General features: G+C 42.7%; 1 protein-coding gene across 1 annotated transcript; it reads left to right on the forward strand.

The window, feature by feature from the left end:
- The first annotated feature begins 4,036 nt into the window (after positions 1–4,036).
- On the forward strand, positions 4,037–16,897 carry LOC149172270 (uncharacterized). Its single transcript, XM_089426256.1, has 4 exons — positions 4,037–4,507; positions 4,748–5,089; positions 5,443–7,072; positions 14,757–16,897. The coding sequence occupies exons 1-4, from the start codon at positions 4,037–4,039 to the stop codon at positions 16,895–16,897; spliced, it is 4,584 nt and encodes a 1,527-aa protein (XP_089282382.1).
- The last annotated feature ends 430 nt before the right edge of the window (positions 16,898–17,327 follow it).

Raw genomic sequence — 17,327 nt, forward strand, 5'->3', positions numbered from 1 at the left:
GAGTATATCTGTGAAAGTATAATGAACCAAACTCTGAAATTTGAAGTTGATGTTCCTTGATATTTCTCCTCATTGTGCTCCAATTTTCACCATATAAAACTTCCCAAAAAAAAAATATAGCAAAAATGTCAAACTAACATGTTTGAAATTGATTTTAGGAGCATTCAAGAACCCTAACTTCCTTAGTGAATATCTCTGAAACTATTTGAAAATAAGATCTGAAATTCAAACTAAATATTCTTTGAGACTTCCACTAAATATGGTCCAATTTTAACCTTTTGAAACATCATAGAAAAGAAGTTATAGAGAAAACTCCAAATTTACCTATTTGAAACTGCTTTTAGGAGCATTCAAGAACCCTAACTTCCTTAGAGCATATTTCCAAACATATAGTGAACCAAGATCTAAAATTTGAATCAGAAGTCCCATGAGATTTCCCTTCAATATGGTCTAAGTTTCATTATTTGAAACCACCCAGGAAATAAATTTATAGCAAAAATGTCAATATAACTTGTTTGAAGCAACAAAACCCTCAGATCATGAGCTTTTATAACAAATGCTATGAACCTTGTGCCTTAAAAATGATTAGAAATAAATAATTCTAGTTTATGTCAAGGGAGAAACCTTCTTTTACATTGAATACAACGTACAAGACAAGATTTGATGATCCTAAAGCTAAATCTCCTTAGTATATATATATATGGGAGACAAAGGGTGCAATTATGGTGATGATGATGATGGTTAATGTCCACTGAGACCAAACTTTGGTCTATCGGACCTAAAGAAACGAATTATTTAGTTTGATTTAAGATTTTATTCCTATGCTCAAAAAGCTTGGAGAGAAGCCTCCCGAGCTCACTGTAATTTTGACAACGTAAAAGGCTAGGAAGGTCAGTATTGCAACAAAGATTTTGAAACTGAGATCTAATGTGGTTGTACGCAGGGCACTCTAAGAGGAAGTGATTTTCATCCTCGATGTTCGTATTCTCACAGAGATGGCAGAACCTTTCCATCCATGGTGTTTTAGGAACTGCCCAACGACCTGTTTCACTATGGAGCTCATGAGAATTCGTTCTAATCTTGGCTATATTAATTTTCTTCTTTGAGCTAGTTAAAACAGAGAGATACTTTTGATCTTCTAGGGTGGGGTTGATGACCTCCTTATAATATCTTAATTTTCTTTTAGCTGCTAAATCTTTCTCACACCACATTTTTTCTTTGAACTTAGAAGTAACAATATTTTTAATGTTATTAACGTTTTTCAATGCAACATTCTCGTCGATCTCCCAATGGTTTAATCAGAACCTGGTGTCTTTATACCGACCTCGTTTGAGCCTTAGGTGGTTTTGGCTGGAATTTAAAGCTAGCTTAGGAAGTCTATGGTCTCCTATGTTATTGAGTTTGTGCTTGTACAATAGAAGCCTAGTCATAGCTAGGCTCTCGATAGGGGAAAGACCCACTTCTGTAAGGAGAATAGGATAGGGTGTGTTGCTTTTAATTTTGAGGTTATACGTTATAAAACGATTTTGGATTTGCTCAATCTTTCTCCAAGATTCTCTAGAGATGCTACAACCCCAAGCCTCACATCCATATAAGATAACCGGAGTGACTAAAGTTTCAAAGAGGAACTTCTTTCTAACCCACATTACGAGGTTTGTCGTTTTACAATTATTTTCAAGACCAACATAAGCTTTCCATCCCCCATTAATCCTTTTCTCAATGCTATAGTTCTAGTTGAGCTTGTGATGAATATCAATTCCTAGGTACTTGTAGGAAGACACTTCCTCGAAGTTACTATTATCATACATAAAATTAGCGTAAGTCTCCTTCTTGGATTTGATAGTCATAACTTTTGTTTTGTCAGTGTTAACAATCATACCCATGGTAGAGCAGAAATCCTTAAGAAGTATAAGTTGCTTATCAAGATCAGATGGGAACCTTGCGAGAAGAACAATATCGTCAGTGTAGAGAAGAAGGATGAGAGGTTTTAGCCTACATAACAATATAACAATAGAAATGTAATCACTCAATATCTAGATGAGTAGGAGTTTGACCCATGCTAAAATGGTGGGATGTTAACATGTATGAGAGGTACATCAATATTGAAGTGTAGGCCAAGGTGACAACCTTTGTGGAGTTGGGATTGATTTATTTCAGGTGAGAGGAGTTTGGATATTTGAGAATCTAGATATATATAGTTTTAGTTATTTTACTTAAAGGAACTTTTGAGAGTTTATGGATATTTGATGGGTTGAATATTGACTAAGTTCTAGGCTAAGGTCTATATGTATATAGAGATTCAGAATATATGAATAGATCTAGTTAGGTTGGAAATATGGAAGACTATTGATACAGATAACTCTATAAAGGGGGATTTATGGAAAACCTCGGATCTGGATGTGCTCTAGTAGGTTAATGTGTCTGGCATATAAACATGACCCAATGAGGCAGTGAAACATGGATAGCGCACACACACACACATATAATTAACATAGACTCCATTGCTTCTGTGTTTTGATTCCCTCGAGCTCAAGAGATGCATCTAGAAAAATTGTAAAGATCCATTTAATGCACCCATTATCAGGTTCAACATGTTGAAATTCATTTTTTATAAGGCATCTTATGTTGGCATGTATATAAAAATGTGAAGTGTGAGCTAAATAGATACAAAATCAAATTGGAAAAAGAAAACCTATTGAAATCTTCCAAAATTGTTGATAAGACATAGATGCATTTTGAACAAGCATTCAAACAACCATTTATAATAAAATCATCCATCTTTATTTTCTTGTTTTCTACTCAAACTCATAATCTACTATCTAGTCAATCCTTTCATGTTCTTCAAGATCTTTTGAAAATATATATAGAAAAGACAAAGTGCCCCAATTGATACAAAGGGTACTGAGAAACAACATTGGTAATGGTGTTTCATCTTTCCATGTAATTCTCTAAACAATCCCAATTCTCCCAACCTCTCTAAGATTCATAATGTAAAGTAAAACATCTATACCAGTGATTGTCTTGAAGCCAACAAGTTTGAAGATCAGCCCCACGTGTTGAAGAAAGTAATGAAGAAAAGTTATTCCTTGCCTACATTCTCAACGTCTTCTAAGGATAGAAGTGTATCTTGGACATAAATGACCCTTCACCATGGAAAACACTAGGACAAACCACCTACAACTATGGCTTCAACTTCCTCATTGGTTACAAATGCTATTGTAGCCAAGGATCATAAGATCAATAGGAGAAGAACCATGGAGGAGGAAAGAATGTTGATATTGCCAACTTTGGAGGAGTTGTAAGAAAAGTTACAAAGTCCCTTTATGAGCACACTCCTTGACCCAAATGTAGGCAAAAATTATTTGCTACTACTATTTATATGAGGTTAGATTACATTCTTCTCCTTATCTTCCCATTGGTTTGTGTATATAAGGGTATCCATGTGAGATTTCATTTTATGTTATAGGGATCCTTGAGTAGTGAAAACAAGGTAAGCTACCACCTTTTGGTCCTAAGAAGAAACTTATATTTTAAGCCACACTTTTTGCACTATCACTCTAGTGACTCTATAGTGAAACTCTAGCTTTAATTATGAATTGTGACAACCTTGAGATATTTCGAACGGAAATTAGAAAACACCAAGTAGAATAGTTCATAATCTTCAATGAAGGTGTTACAAAATTTGGTGGTGTTGAAGTTAATGGTTTTCACTTGAATCCATAAAAAATAAGCCAATAAGGGTTTTATAATAATGCATCGACAAGGGAAATTTCACAATCCCCCTAAGATTCTGCGATCAGCTCTGAGCGCTGCTCCCGCCTCAGCTCGGCCCCTTCGGCCTTTCCAGATCCCAGCGCATGAGCAGATCAAGTCTCGGATCTGTTGAGATCAGATCAGATCGCTGCTCCTCGTCCCAGACTTCAGACCCCTGCGCGTTCCTGACTGCGGGTGAGATTGATCAGTCGAGGATCTGCCCAAGCGAGGCCCACTGGTCATGGAGGCTTGATCTTCGCCTGTCAAGTCAGATCTAGCACCCATGGAGGTGCTGGGCATCTCCCAGGCCCCTCCCTCTCCTCCTCCGTCGACAAATTCCTTAGCTAAGGCGTTCAATCGGCTTTTGGAAGGGCTACCCAAGAAGAAAAATGTAGAAGCTGCGAAATTCGTCAAGAAGCTCGATGATATCCTTGAGATCTCTCTACCCCCGGAAACCCCGATCCAGGTTGCTCTGTCCCTGTCCGAGTGGGCTCTCATAGGCCAGTTTACTGGTCTATGGCCATCTCCCAAGTTGACAGAGAGTTGGGTCAAAAGAAATTGTTCGCCGCTGATCAAAGAAAGTGTGACCTCATACTTTCTGGGACGAGGATTCTTCCTCTTTGAATTCACCTTCAAAGAAGATAAAGATCTGATCTTTCGAAATGGTCCTTACTTTATGGGCCCCCGGGGTCTGTATCTGAACGAATGGACTCCTGACTTCGATCCAGCAGTAGACGTACCCAAAGCTATCCCAGTATGGGTTAGGCTTCCCAACCTCCTGGTTCATTGCTGGAACTGGGATTCTTTGATGCATATTGGAAATGCCCTGGGGAAATTCATAGACCGAGCGAACAGTAAGGATCAATACAACTGTGCAAGGATATGCATTGAGGTGGATCTGGAGGAGGGGCTTCCTGAGGCCATCAAACTCAAAGTAGGAAGTTGGACGCATGTGCAGAAGCTAGACTATGAACAGTTGCCCTTCAAATGCCAGAAATTCCAGGTCTATGGGCACTTCGCCAGAAACTGCCCAACGGTCAATGAAGCAGCTCAAGGGAAGGAGGCCGGCTGGAATCAAGTAAAACGATCCAAAATGTCTTCCAAGATCCAGAAGTCGGGAGGAACTACCGGCAAAGGCCCCCAGCAGGATCCAGCTCAGCAGATCCAGCAGTCCCAGCCCAAGTTCACCCCAGAGAACAGGTTCGACCCTCTCAGCTCCCAACCAGAGGACACTCATGAAGTGGTAGTTCAAAAGCCAGCGTCCCCAGACAAAGGTTCCCAATCTCCCAGCGTTAAAGACATGGGAGCCGCAGAAAGCTCAAAAGGAACCCCCGATGTAGTCGAGGAGGAGGATCAAGAATCAAAAGAATCGGAGGAGGAAGGAGAAATAGGAGAATCCCAATCCTCGGTAAGGAGATCTACAAGAGGACGCAAAATGGATCGGGAGAAAAGAGAGCATGAAACGTACAAAGATAAACTCCAGGGCAATCAACCAACATTGGAGAAGTTGTTAGCAAAAAATCCGAAGATGGTAAGAAATCAGCATCAAGGCTCCAAGGGAACCCAACCAAGCAAAGGTAAATAATGAAGATAATCTCCTGGAACTGTAGGGGTATGGGCAGCAAAATAAAAGAAGAGGCTATACGAAATCTAATAAGAATAGAGGCCCCCGACATACTCCTTCTCCAGGAGACTAAGATGGAGGAACCAGATTTTCTTCAGGTAAGCAAAAAACTTTGGAAAAAGAGTAATGCAACAGTTGTCTCAGCCCGAGGAGCCTCTGGAGGGTTGGGTACTCTTTGGAACGAAAGCAGGTTTTCGCTGGTGGCAGAGGCATCAAATACCCATTGGGCGATGTTAAAGATGCAGCATCTAATTACAAAAGAAATATTTTTTCTTTTCAATGTTTATGTTCTGGTCAATGCTGGAGAGAAAAAGATCTACTGGGACTCCTTAAGGCAGCAAGAAAATCTGGGCAATCTGGAAAATGTCATCATAGCAGGCGACCTGAACATCACTCTGCATTCTTCTGAAAAGCGAGGAGGCTGCATTGTGCGAGACCCGACAAGGGAATGGGTTGAGGATCTCCTCCAAGACTGGGATCTGCTAGATATCAAGCCTGTCTCAGGTATGTTCACTTGGTCCAATAAAAGAATAGGTCCTGGCCATATTGCAGCAAGGCTGGATAGATTCTTGGTGCATAGCTCCTTTCTTCTGCTTGGCCTAGACGCTAGCATGCATATTCTTCCTTGTAGCACCTCTGATCATAAGCCAATCAAGCTTACCCTTCGAGCTCACGTTGACCTTGGTCCCATTCCCTTCAAGTTTAGCCCTTTGTGGATCAAGGAACCAAACTTCTTGCAGATTGTTAAAGAAAGCTGGTCCCAGCCTGTCACTGGATCTCCATTTTATATTTGGGAAGAAAAACTCAGGAGATTGAAATCAGCCCTAAAGTGCTGGGCCAAATCTCTTGTCAATCCAGCAGCTGAAAGGAAAAATATCCAAAGCCAGCTTGAAGCACATCAATTGAACACAGAAGAGGCTTACATATCTAGAGAAATTTTAGACAAAGAGGTTCACCTCCAACAGTGCTATCATAAAGCTTGCTTGGCCGAAGAGGAAACGTGGAGGATCAAATCGCGATGTCTCTGGCTAAAGGCAGGCGACAGAAATACATCATTCTTTCACAAACAAGCTGAAGCCAGAAAAGGTTTCAACTCCATCACTGAAATTAAGGAAGCTGCTATCATTCACAAAGACTTTGCAAGTATTAAACATGCAGCTCATCAACATTTCAAAGGCCTGTATAGCGAAGAGAAGAATATGAATCAGAACTTTTGTTTGCTGGACGGGATTCCCACCTCAATATCTGCTGATATGAACCACCATCTAGAAAGCAAAGTCACAATGGAAGAAGTCAAAAGGGCCCTCTATGCCATGAACCCTGATAAATCCCCAGGCCCTGATGGTTTTTCCACCTCTTTTCTCCAAACCTGCTGGCACATAGTGGGGAAAGATTTATATAAAATGGTTCAAAAATCGCAGGCTTGCCAGAAATTAGGAGGAAGTACTAACTCCTCTTTCCTTGCTCTCATTCCCAAGGAAAAGGGAGCCAACTCCTTCAATAGGTTTCGCCCCATATCCCTGTGTAACATTGGCTACAAGCTGATCACAAAAGTTATTGCTAACAGGTTGAAGCATATACTTCCTAAAGTCATCCCAGAGAACCAAGGAGGCTTCATACACGGAAGGCATTTGGTGGACAACTTCACACTTGTCCAAGAGGCAATTCTATCAAGTCAGCAGCGCAAGGAACAAGGTATGGCTATCAAACTGGATCTAGCAAATGCCTTTGACCAAGTTAATCATAGTTTTCTTTTGAATGTGTTGAAAAAATTTGGTTTTGGGGTGAGATTCATCAATTGGATCCAGGCCTGCATCTCGGAACCATGGATCGCTCCTTTAGTCAATGGTAGATCTACAGGTTTCTTCAAAGCTACAAGAGGGCTTAGACAGGGTTGTCCCATGTCTCCCTTGTTGTTTGTTATTCAAGCTTCAGTTCTTAGTTTCCACCTAAACAAACAAATGCAAGAGCAGGAGATCTCAGGGATATCCATAGCGAGGGGGGTCCAAAACATAAATCACGCCTTATTTGCAGATGATACTCTGCTTCTTGGGACAGCTTTGATCCATTTGTTAGCTACCTATACCAATAGGTTTCATATTTCATGATTGGCAAGAGAAGTTCCAAATATGCTCTGCTTTGGCTATGCAAAGATCCCATATTTCCTGAAAGAAGACAAGGTATGAAAAGAGCTCGACCTGGTTCCAAATTTTGATGGATGATTCAACAGTTTAATCTGGATCATGCCATGTTTGAATTTTCTGTTGTAGAATAGAGAAGGAAGTTTGTCCAAACTGTTTAATCTTGGCAGACAAAGTAGTTCAGGTAGAGAATAGAAGGCTCCCAACAGCTTAATCTGGGACCTTGGAAGAAATAAGGGCAGAAGTAGATAGAAAGCAAAAGAAAAAAGCCAAAGAAAAGAAAAGGCAAGTAAGGGTCTGCAAGTCCAAATGCACCCTCCAAGAAGGAATAAAAAATGCTAGGCAAATAGATGGGTAGGCAGTTGGAGTTGCAGAAAGATCATTTCCTACAAGTTGCATGTGTGCTGACTTGGTTGACCAAAGCAAAGTCAATGAAATTCAGATGGAGTTACTCTTCATCAAGTTACAGCAGTCAAGAGGCATGTCTAACCTCCCTTCTCCCCCTCTCCATTTCATTACTAACACTCCCTCAACATCTGAGTTTCATGGGATAGATTATGGTTTCATAGTGGTTCTTAATCTTTTAGAAGCCACATTTCTTGTCTAAAAATCTTTTCATTTTGATCTACTCTCCAAACTAAGTAAGTTTCAAATAAAGCTTAGTGGTTTCCCCTCCATTTACCCCTTCATCCATATTAACTCTAACACTACTATGTAAACCCCCTACATTACCTTTCCCCTACTAGTATTAACACCATGGTGTATAAACCCCAAAATTTGTATAAATATCCCCCCTTTGGCATTATAGCCAATAAGTTCTCTGTCAGGGATCAAATGGCATCTGGTCACTTTGATAAACCTAACCCTAACCCCCTCCCCTCCTCTCAATTCATTTGGCCCCTTGGAAAGCTTCATTTGATAAAAAGAGTCTCACAAATGACCTGGTTTTGCCTATACCCACTTCATTTACAAAAAATAACCCCTAAATACCCACTTTGTTCTCTTATCCAAAGTATTGGGGCTGTCTTATTGCGCATCGGAAAACCTTACAAAACCCCTTTATCCATGAAACCCCTTTGAAACTACCAAAAAACCCCGAAAAAACCCACTTTCCGCTGCTTAACCAAAGTTTGCGCATATATTCGATTTTTCGGAATATATTGAAAAGACATTAAAAAATATATATTTATTCCTCCGCCCGCGGCCGTATCCACCTATCATGTCATCATCCCGTCCACCGTCGGATCAGATCCAAGAGATCCGACGGTCCTTATGGATATCGGAGCGGTCCCCGCGACAGAGGTTTAGCGCCCGAGAAAGTGACGTTGCATTACGTCAGTACGCGGCCACGCGTCACCCATTGAGGGCTCTCGGAGCAACCTCTGACAAATGCGGGGACGTATCATAACCGCCCCGAGAAACCGCAACTGTTAGGGCTAAACCGTAACCGTTAGGTCACTCACCGCCTGGTTTGCGGGTCCAGCGCCATCCCCACGTCATCACCGTGCCTGCCACCGCATCACACTTTTGTCCGCATCTGTGCCGACGTGCCTGCCACCTCATTACCCCGTGGACCAATGGCAGCCCGCCACCTCATCCGATGACGTCATCCGAGGCTAACACCACCCTATGACGTCATGCTGACGTCATCACAGAAAAGGCGCCAAATTGCAAAAAGTCCATATTTTAGCCAAAAAACGTGTTTGTTCATACTTTTCACTCATTTGCTATTGTTTCCTCTGCATGCTATTTCACGTCCTGAACTGCGCCACCTGCGGGAATCGACCTGAAGACCTCCAGAGCACCAATTCCACCCACAGTTACGACCTCTGTTCGCGGTTAGCCAGGTATTTCTCATAGTTCATCCTCCATACGCCTAAATTCACTGTAAATTGCTCAGAACGCTTAAGGAACACTGAAACTCACTATTTCACCAACAGTTTTCCTCTGCAACACTTCTAAATTACAACTGCAACCTTGAAACCACTGGTTGAGCCTTCATTTCCCGAGTTTTGGTCGAAAAACTGTAAACTGCTCGCGCAAACGTGAGACAGTTGGTCAAGCTATTTAAAACCTACCATAGAAGACAGAGGGAGACCAGGCATTGGTCTTATTCATAATTCGAGCAGTATTTCAATTGTTGCGTGTCCACTCCACCCTCTGGTCCCTATAATTCACAGTTGCATTGCAAAAAGTCACCTCTGTGCTGTACTGCTCACTTGAACTAATTCACCTGCAAGACAGAAACTGAATAGACCATGGAGACTCCAATTGCACTGAACATCAAGCCTCTCAATGCCCCTCACCAGGAATTAGAATGGAAAGCCCTGGGAGATATGGATTATCAAATGCTAGACTGGTTTCCATTGGGCTCCAAATATAATATTCAGATGTTGAATGAGTTGAAAGCCCAACACCTTAGTGGAGCTGACATCCTAGGGATTTGGGACTCAAACTTTCCCATCTACAACCTCCCCCAGGTAAATCCTATGCCAGAGTTGATCTACAGATGCCAGGAGTGCTATGATCCAGGCCAAAGAGCTGTCCTCAGCCCTACAGGCTCAATTCTGTTTCATATCACCCCAGAAAGCATAAATGAGATGCTGCACTTCCACACTGCAAAGCCATTGACCCCCCTCCACATGCAGAACTTGATAAAGAAGGGGAATAAGTTGTCAAATGACCAGACCATCAAAATCAACCAGCTGTTTGTACAACCAGGGTCTGAAGCCATCAGAACTCCTCCTATTGGATATCATTACTTGAATGAATTGGGCAGAATGCTAGTGGATTTGATCAGCTATGTCCTAGGGTTCAAGGGAATGGAGGATGTGGATGAAATCATAATGGAAATGTTGTCTATATTCTCTCCTGGAAAGCCCCCAGCTGTACATTATGATTATGCCACATACATTGCAGATAAGATCCATGACCAGCTCATGAATTTGAAGAGGGAAAGACTGTTCAGGTATACTTCATACATATACCACCTATTCTTGTTTTATCAGCCAGCCAGCTTCTCTATTCCCTTGAAGCAAGTCAATGCCCAGGGGAATCCAAGGTCAGTTGTGTTTTGGACCTCTGTTTTTCATTGTGCCTCTGTATCACCATACACATACTCTGAGTTCATAGACTTATTCATTCATCCAGCCATGACAGTATTGGATGGTGTTCCTCCTCCAAGGTTAACTGATGACATGAGGAGAATTCTCCACCTGAACAAAACCTACAGCATTGGTAATTGGTACCTCTACCAAGACCACACAGTCATCAGAGTATATGGCTGTGAGTTGAAGCCTTTTAGGTTGCCAAGGTATGTCCCCATGAGGCTTTTTGCCTTAGAATATTTCAGGCAATTTGGGAATGCCGACTACCTCCACTTTCAAAGCAAGAACAAGAAGGCACAGTTGAAGGTAAGGAGCCAGCTGGGCCCTTTCCTATACAACAGAAAAGAGGAGGGGTGGAAAGAGGCAAACAGTATCCTAGAGGCCCTCAAACTGCAAACTAGTTTTGAATGGATACCCTATGACCCCAATCACTTTGTCTCCCTCAGGAGGATAAGATACAAATTGGGCAGCTATTCACACGTGAGGCAGCCTGAGATTGAGCAGTATGCCAATAGATTAAGCTGGGAAGAAGGTACCCTAGAAGAGGAAATTACTAGTGAGGAGCTGCTAGAGAGAGAGGCTAGAAATATTCAAAAGAAAGCTGACTTAGAAACTTGTGGACAGGTTCCCCTCTCATACAAAAAACAACTTGGAGCAGCTGCCTCGTCCTCAACAACGCATCATCAAGCTGCCATGAATCCTCCACAGATAGTCAAAGGCAAAGAAAATCAGGTGGAACAGCCACCTCCTATGACCGAAGAGCAAATGGAAACCCTAATGCAGCAACAAGAAGAGATGGAGCAGCAGGGAGAAGGGCAGCAGCAAGAGGAGCAGCAACAACAACAAGAACAAAGGCAGGAACAGCCTGCCCAGCAAAAGCAAACAGTGGAAGCCCCTAAATCCACTGAACAAACTGAGCCTCCAAGGCAAGAGACTTCAGCTGAGGCATCTACACTCCAGACTCCACAAAAGGAGGACACAAGCAGGAAAAGGGACAGAGAAACTCCCCTTTCAACATCAGCAACTCATGGGGAGAAGAGGCAGAGAATCAATCCTCTTTCAAAGGAAGAGATGCCAATAAGGCAGCCTCTGGGTATGGTCCCACCCAGCAAGGAAACATCAGCAAGTTCCTTTCAACAGGAACAGGATAGAGCAATGGGAGGAGAAGTGAGTTCCTCTAGGCAGCAAAGGGAAGGTGGGCCTAGTATTAAACAACAGTTCATTGATATTAAGATGAGAAATGAGCCCATCAAGAGACAGCTGTACAACCATCTGCTAAACTTGGCTCCCACCAATCAGCAAAGACTCATGTCTTCATATGATGTGCAGGAAGGCAAAATGATCATGAGTCATTTCATGCCAACAGCAGTGCAGCCCCAATCTGCCTCTGATTATTTGAGGACTAACTTGGAAGTCCTTGCCAAGGATATCCACCCAATGGACAAGATAGAACTACACAAGCAAACGGGTGAGATGGTCTATGCTTCCCTGGCAGACCAAACCTTGGATAACTATAGGCTACAAAATAGCCTTAACAATACAGCCTCTCAACTGGAGTTAGAGAGGGCATCATCCCAGGCAAAGGACAACAGAATAAGGTCCTTGGAAGACATAATCATTGAGATTGGACATGATCCCAAAGATATCAAAGGGATACAAGAGGTATTGAAGTTGAGGGATGCTGACATGGCAGCCTTGAGGAGAAAGATCAAACTCCCTGCCACAATCCACCCTCAAACAGATGAGGTGGCCCAGCAAAGGCATGATCAAGAGGCCACAACCCTGTTGATATCTCTATACAAGGAGCTAATCCGGACTCAAGACAAACTAGGAGAATCAGAGGCTGCAAAGGCAGCACTACAGGCAGCATTGAAGCAAAGAGAAGAGGGTCAAACCTCCCAGCCTCCTCCTGAAATAATCAATCTTGAGGAAGCTCCTCCAACAACTGCCCCTCCTCCTCAGCCAACAGGGCCTACAGCACCAACTACATCAACAACTGCACCAACAACAGAGCAGACTCATAGTCTGGATATGCAGAAGCTCCAAAATGAAATTCAAGTCCTGGAAGCTCAAATGTTGGAGCTCAATTCAGCCAAAGAATCCTTGGCTAAAGTAAATGAGAGATATGATAAGAGCAAACAGAATGCAGCTGAAAAGGAACGAGAAATAAAAGCTCTAAAGAAGAGGATAACCGAGCTTGAGAAGGAGCTCACACTAGAAAAGGTGACAGCAGAGCTAAAAACAGTCCTTTGGGCCAATATTGGCCAGTCTATCACCAATCAGTGGCAGTACATTGAGACTATAGATGAACAATCAGCACTCATTGCAAAGGCAAACAGGGAAATACACAGAGCTAGAGCAAGCCTTGGCAACATGCCTGATGCTGCCACCAGAATGATCAATATTTTAAATAACAGGACAAGCTCTCAACTGGCCACCATGGGAATTGCTCACAGGACTGAGACAATCTCAATGGTTAAAAGGGTCCTGACACTATGAAACCTGGTTGGAACATTGGAAAGAAGAACCCAGGATATGCAGACTGAAATCAACAAGTTCATGGACAGATTTCAGGCATTACAGAACAGAGGCCTCCCCAGCATATTAAGCAGTGTAGGAAGACTGCTTACCCTTGAAAACTACACCAAGAGGGTTGATGCCTATGCTGCAGGACAAATTGCAGGAAAGCCCAGCACTTCAGCAGAATCAGGGCCAGCATCAGGGCAAACCTTATACAATAGGGTGGACAACCTATTTTTTATTATGAATGAGATCAATCATCTGTTTGATGTGCCTCCAAATTTTTATAAGTATACAGAATTAGATGAAACCATAGAGGCAATTGTGAAGCACCAATTGCCCACACAGGAAGTCTGGAAAAAATTGACACAGATGATATTATCAAGCCAGAACCTGTAAATGTTAATTTTTGTCCAGTTTATAAGTAGTCATACACAGGCAGAATTTTGATAGATAAGCATACAGAGCAAAGATGAAAGGCTGAGCCAACTCAGCAGGGCTATTCGGTCACCACAGCAGCAATCACAGTCACAGGTGGCAAACCCGAGAAAATACAGCGCAGCAAACATAAAGACGCGTTCGCCAGCATTAAAGCAGAGCGGCTCAAACCGACTCACTGACCTCCAAAGGTCAAAATTATCCTCTGACAGACTTAAAGAGCATTTATGCTGCATTCAAAGTTGTAATAACTTCTTTTCTACTTTCTGTACGAATTTATGAAGATATTTTCTCTCTCAGATGACTCAATGCCTGAGATATTTTGTATAAACATTCCTATAAAGTCCCCTTCGCATGAGCTTGCAAGGGTTGTTGTTGATTTCTCCTGAAGAAATTCTTATGCTGTAATCCTTTCAGAAGTCTAATAAAGAAAGTGATGGAATTTCTCAGATTTCTGAAGTGTTGAATGCGTTCTGGTGTCTGTTGATAACTGCTGGATTCCTGTGTATTTCACCATACAATTAGTCTTTGTAACTCTCTCTGTTATTTACTTGTTTTGTTAAATTCCATATATGTTATCTGATTTTCAATACTAAGCAACAAGGAAAAAGAATAACTTTCAGGATTTATTCACTGAGTACCCTGAGTTCAATCTGTGTTGTCAATGAATGTTTTCTTCATCTGTAATCTAGATAAGTGTAATTCTTAATTGCTGCACTTTCAGAATACACCTTTCACAGTGGCCTTTGTCACAGGAATTCAAGTTTGCTCTTGTGCAGCGTTTTCACTTTCACCTCACCAGCTTAATAGAAAATTCTTAATTGCTTTCTGTTGGTTGACATACATCACCATTTAAGCTAACTTTGTTTGTCTAAGATACACAATAGGCCCTGCAGTTTGAACACCACCAATCCTGCATATCAAATCATTTCACAACTCCAGACTCCATTGCCCAATGGTATTTTACTCTCTAAACAATATATCATAAGACCTGAAAGAAATCCTTCAACCAAAAACATAAACCAAAACCTGAGCATAATAGCTAGCCTAAAACACCATCATAACAGAGATAAATCATAAAGAGAGAGCCCTCTCTGATTACAGTTTGGCTAGAAACTGTGATCCAAAGATTGGTTAGTGGTTACCCCGGCCGTATTCCCTTGGGAGTCATAGGGAACAACCTGGGTGTTAACACCATTCAGCCAGAAGATTTAAAGATCGATGAGTATTGTATGGAGTCTGGTAACAGCCTTAACAAGGGTAAGTGTCATACTTACTGCTGGAACACCCCGCCCTCTTTGCTCAACATCATCACCAGATGCCTAGGATTTGCAGCTTCCTCAGAATGGACATCGTTCAAGTATCTGGGGCTGCCTATTTTCCTCAAGCGCGCCTACAGCAAGGACTGGATGTCGCAGGTAGAAAAATTTAAAAGTAAACTCCAGGCATGGGGAGTAAATTGGCTAAATATGGCAGGCAAGACAGTTCTCATTAAAGTCGTCCTTAGTAGCCTCCCGTTATACCAGTTTTCTGTGCTTCTAGCGCCCATTGGTATACTCCAGAAAATGGATCAATATATCAGAAACTTCTTTTGGAAAGGGGGTAAACACAATGAGAGAAGATTCCCGCTTGTTAAATGGGAGACTGTCCTCAAGCCTAAGATGGAGGGTGGGCTCAATTTCAAGAAACTCCCTCAGCAGAACATAGCAATGGGAGCTAAGCTCCTATGGAGACTAATTGCGCCTAAACCAGGCTGGGCACAGACAGTTCTCTGGAGAAAATACCTCAAAGGCACAAGACTGAGATGTTTAGATGGACCTTTGCCTCAAGGAGCCTCGTCGTTCGTCAACCTCTGCTCCAAAGCCGCCCCGTTGATTCAATCCAAAGCCTACTGGATTCCCGGAAATGGGAAAAAAATAAGTATATGGAATGATCATATCATGGATCGCGAGCCTATAGGAGATTGCCCAAAGGTGAAATCGCTGAAGGAATGGTTGACGGCAGCTGGGAAAACTAAGCTGTGGGACATATCCACATGGAATGGTACGCAGTGGGCGGGCTGGAGTCTGTCGGATCCGCCCTCAGACCTCCACCAAGAGGTCATCCACCTCTGCGAATTACTGAATGGAATCGCACCCACGCGCATCAATAGGAAAGATAGGCGAGGCTGGGGCGATCAGTCGACAGGTTATACAGTTGCCCAGGGATATGCGTGCCTAGCTGCAATCCCAAATGCGCCCCCAGATCCGGCCCCGTGGAAGACAGTCTGGGGCATCTCTACGCTGCCAAAAATAGATTTTTTTTGCTGGCTTTTATGTCACAGGAAAATATTAACCGAAGACAAACTCCAGAGGCGCGGCTTCTACGGACCGTCCAGGTGCTCTTTGTGCCAAGACTCTGAGGAAAGCGCCACGCATCTGGTTCTCAATTGCAAGTTCTCCACTCAGGTCTGGAGAGAACTGATGGACTATTGGAACCCCAGATTCGAGCTTCCTGCCGCCATAATAGATCTGTTTGCCACCTGGAAAACCTGCTATCCCGGACCCCCTCCCAAAAATAAAGTGATCAAAGCGGCCTGGGCATCACTGCTTAAAATTTGTTGCTGGCAGCTATGGCTAGAGCACAACAGCAGAATCTTCAGGAACCTCCAACACAATGCCAAGACGGTGGCGGCCAAGGTAAAGATTCAATTAAAAGAATGTTTGGGAGGTCATAAAGATGACTCCAACCTCACCCAGCTAGACAGAGATTGGGGGTCCTCCTTGAGCCTGCATTTTCAACAAAATATCAGAAGCATGGCTCCTCCTGAGGAATGGAAAATAAGGGGAAAAGGTAGCGAGGATTTTCAAAACTGGATCCTCAAGCAAAAGGTGCACTCCCTCTTCTTCGACGGGGCAGCAAAAGGTAATCCGGGCAACGCTGGAGCAGGGGGAGTAATTAAAAACATAGATGGTGCAAAGATCCTCCATTTTGCCTGGGGTTTAGGAATCAATTCCAGCATCCAAGCTGAGGCATTTGCCCTCTACCAAGGACTCAAGCAGCTCTTGAAGCTAGAAATCAAGGAGGCTAATATCCTGGGGGATTCCGAAGTGATCATCAAACTTATGGTGACTAACTCTACTCCACGGGATTTAAGATTAGCAAGGCTGATCCAAAGAATCAGAAGAATGGCAAAGATGTTTCAAAATCTGAAATACTTTCACGTGCTGAGAGACAACAACAAAGAGGCAGATCTTGAAGCCAATAAAGCTGCACAGCTATCGGCCGGGGCATTGAAAAGAGACGGGGAAGAAGCATGGGTCCCAATTCCTTAAATCATTTCAGCAAATATGTTTTTTTGCTTAATTCTAAAGTTGTTTGTCTGTATATTTAAACTGGGGCAAATTGTAGAAATAAGCACAATTGCTGATCCCAAATGGAAGTGGACAGCAAGTCTAATAGCGTCTCAGAAGGACGAATCCAATTGGATCGTGCCCACTCCTACTGTAATCAGAAGATTGGTATTTAGACCGACCCACTAATACAATCCATAACCGTTCTTGTTAAAAAAAAAAAAATAATGCATCGACAAGGGAACCATTCCCTATGACTATGTGTCCCTCTACAGAAACCCTAACCCAATATGATCCATCTTGCAATGGTGACCCCGGAGGGGGCCCCTCCCCCTCCTCCCCTCTATCGACAAAGCGTCGACTTCCGAAGCATTGGTGGTAGCCCTATCGAACTGTCCCAAAAGAAAGGAGT

This window comes from Pinus tabuliformis, chromosome 4_2 (assembly GCF_031772625.1).
Source record: "Pinus tabuliformis cultivar Carrire ecotype Pingquan chromosome 4_2, CPIR1, whole genome shotgun sequence".
NCBI lineage: Eukaryota > Viridiplantae > Streptophyta > Pinopsida > Pinales > Pinaceae > Pinus > Pinus tabuliformis.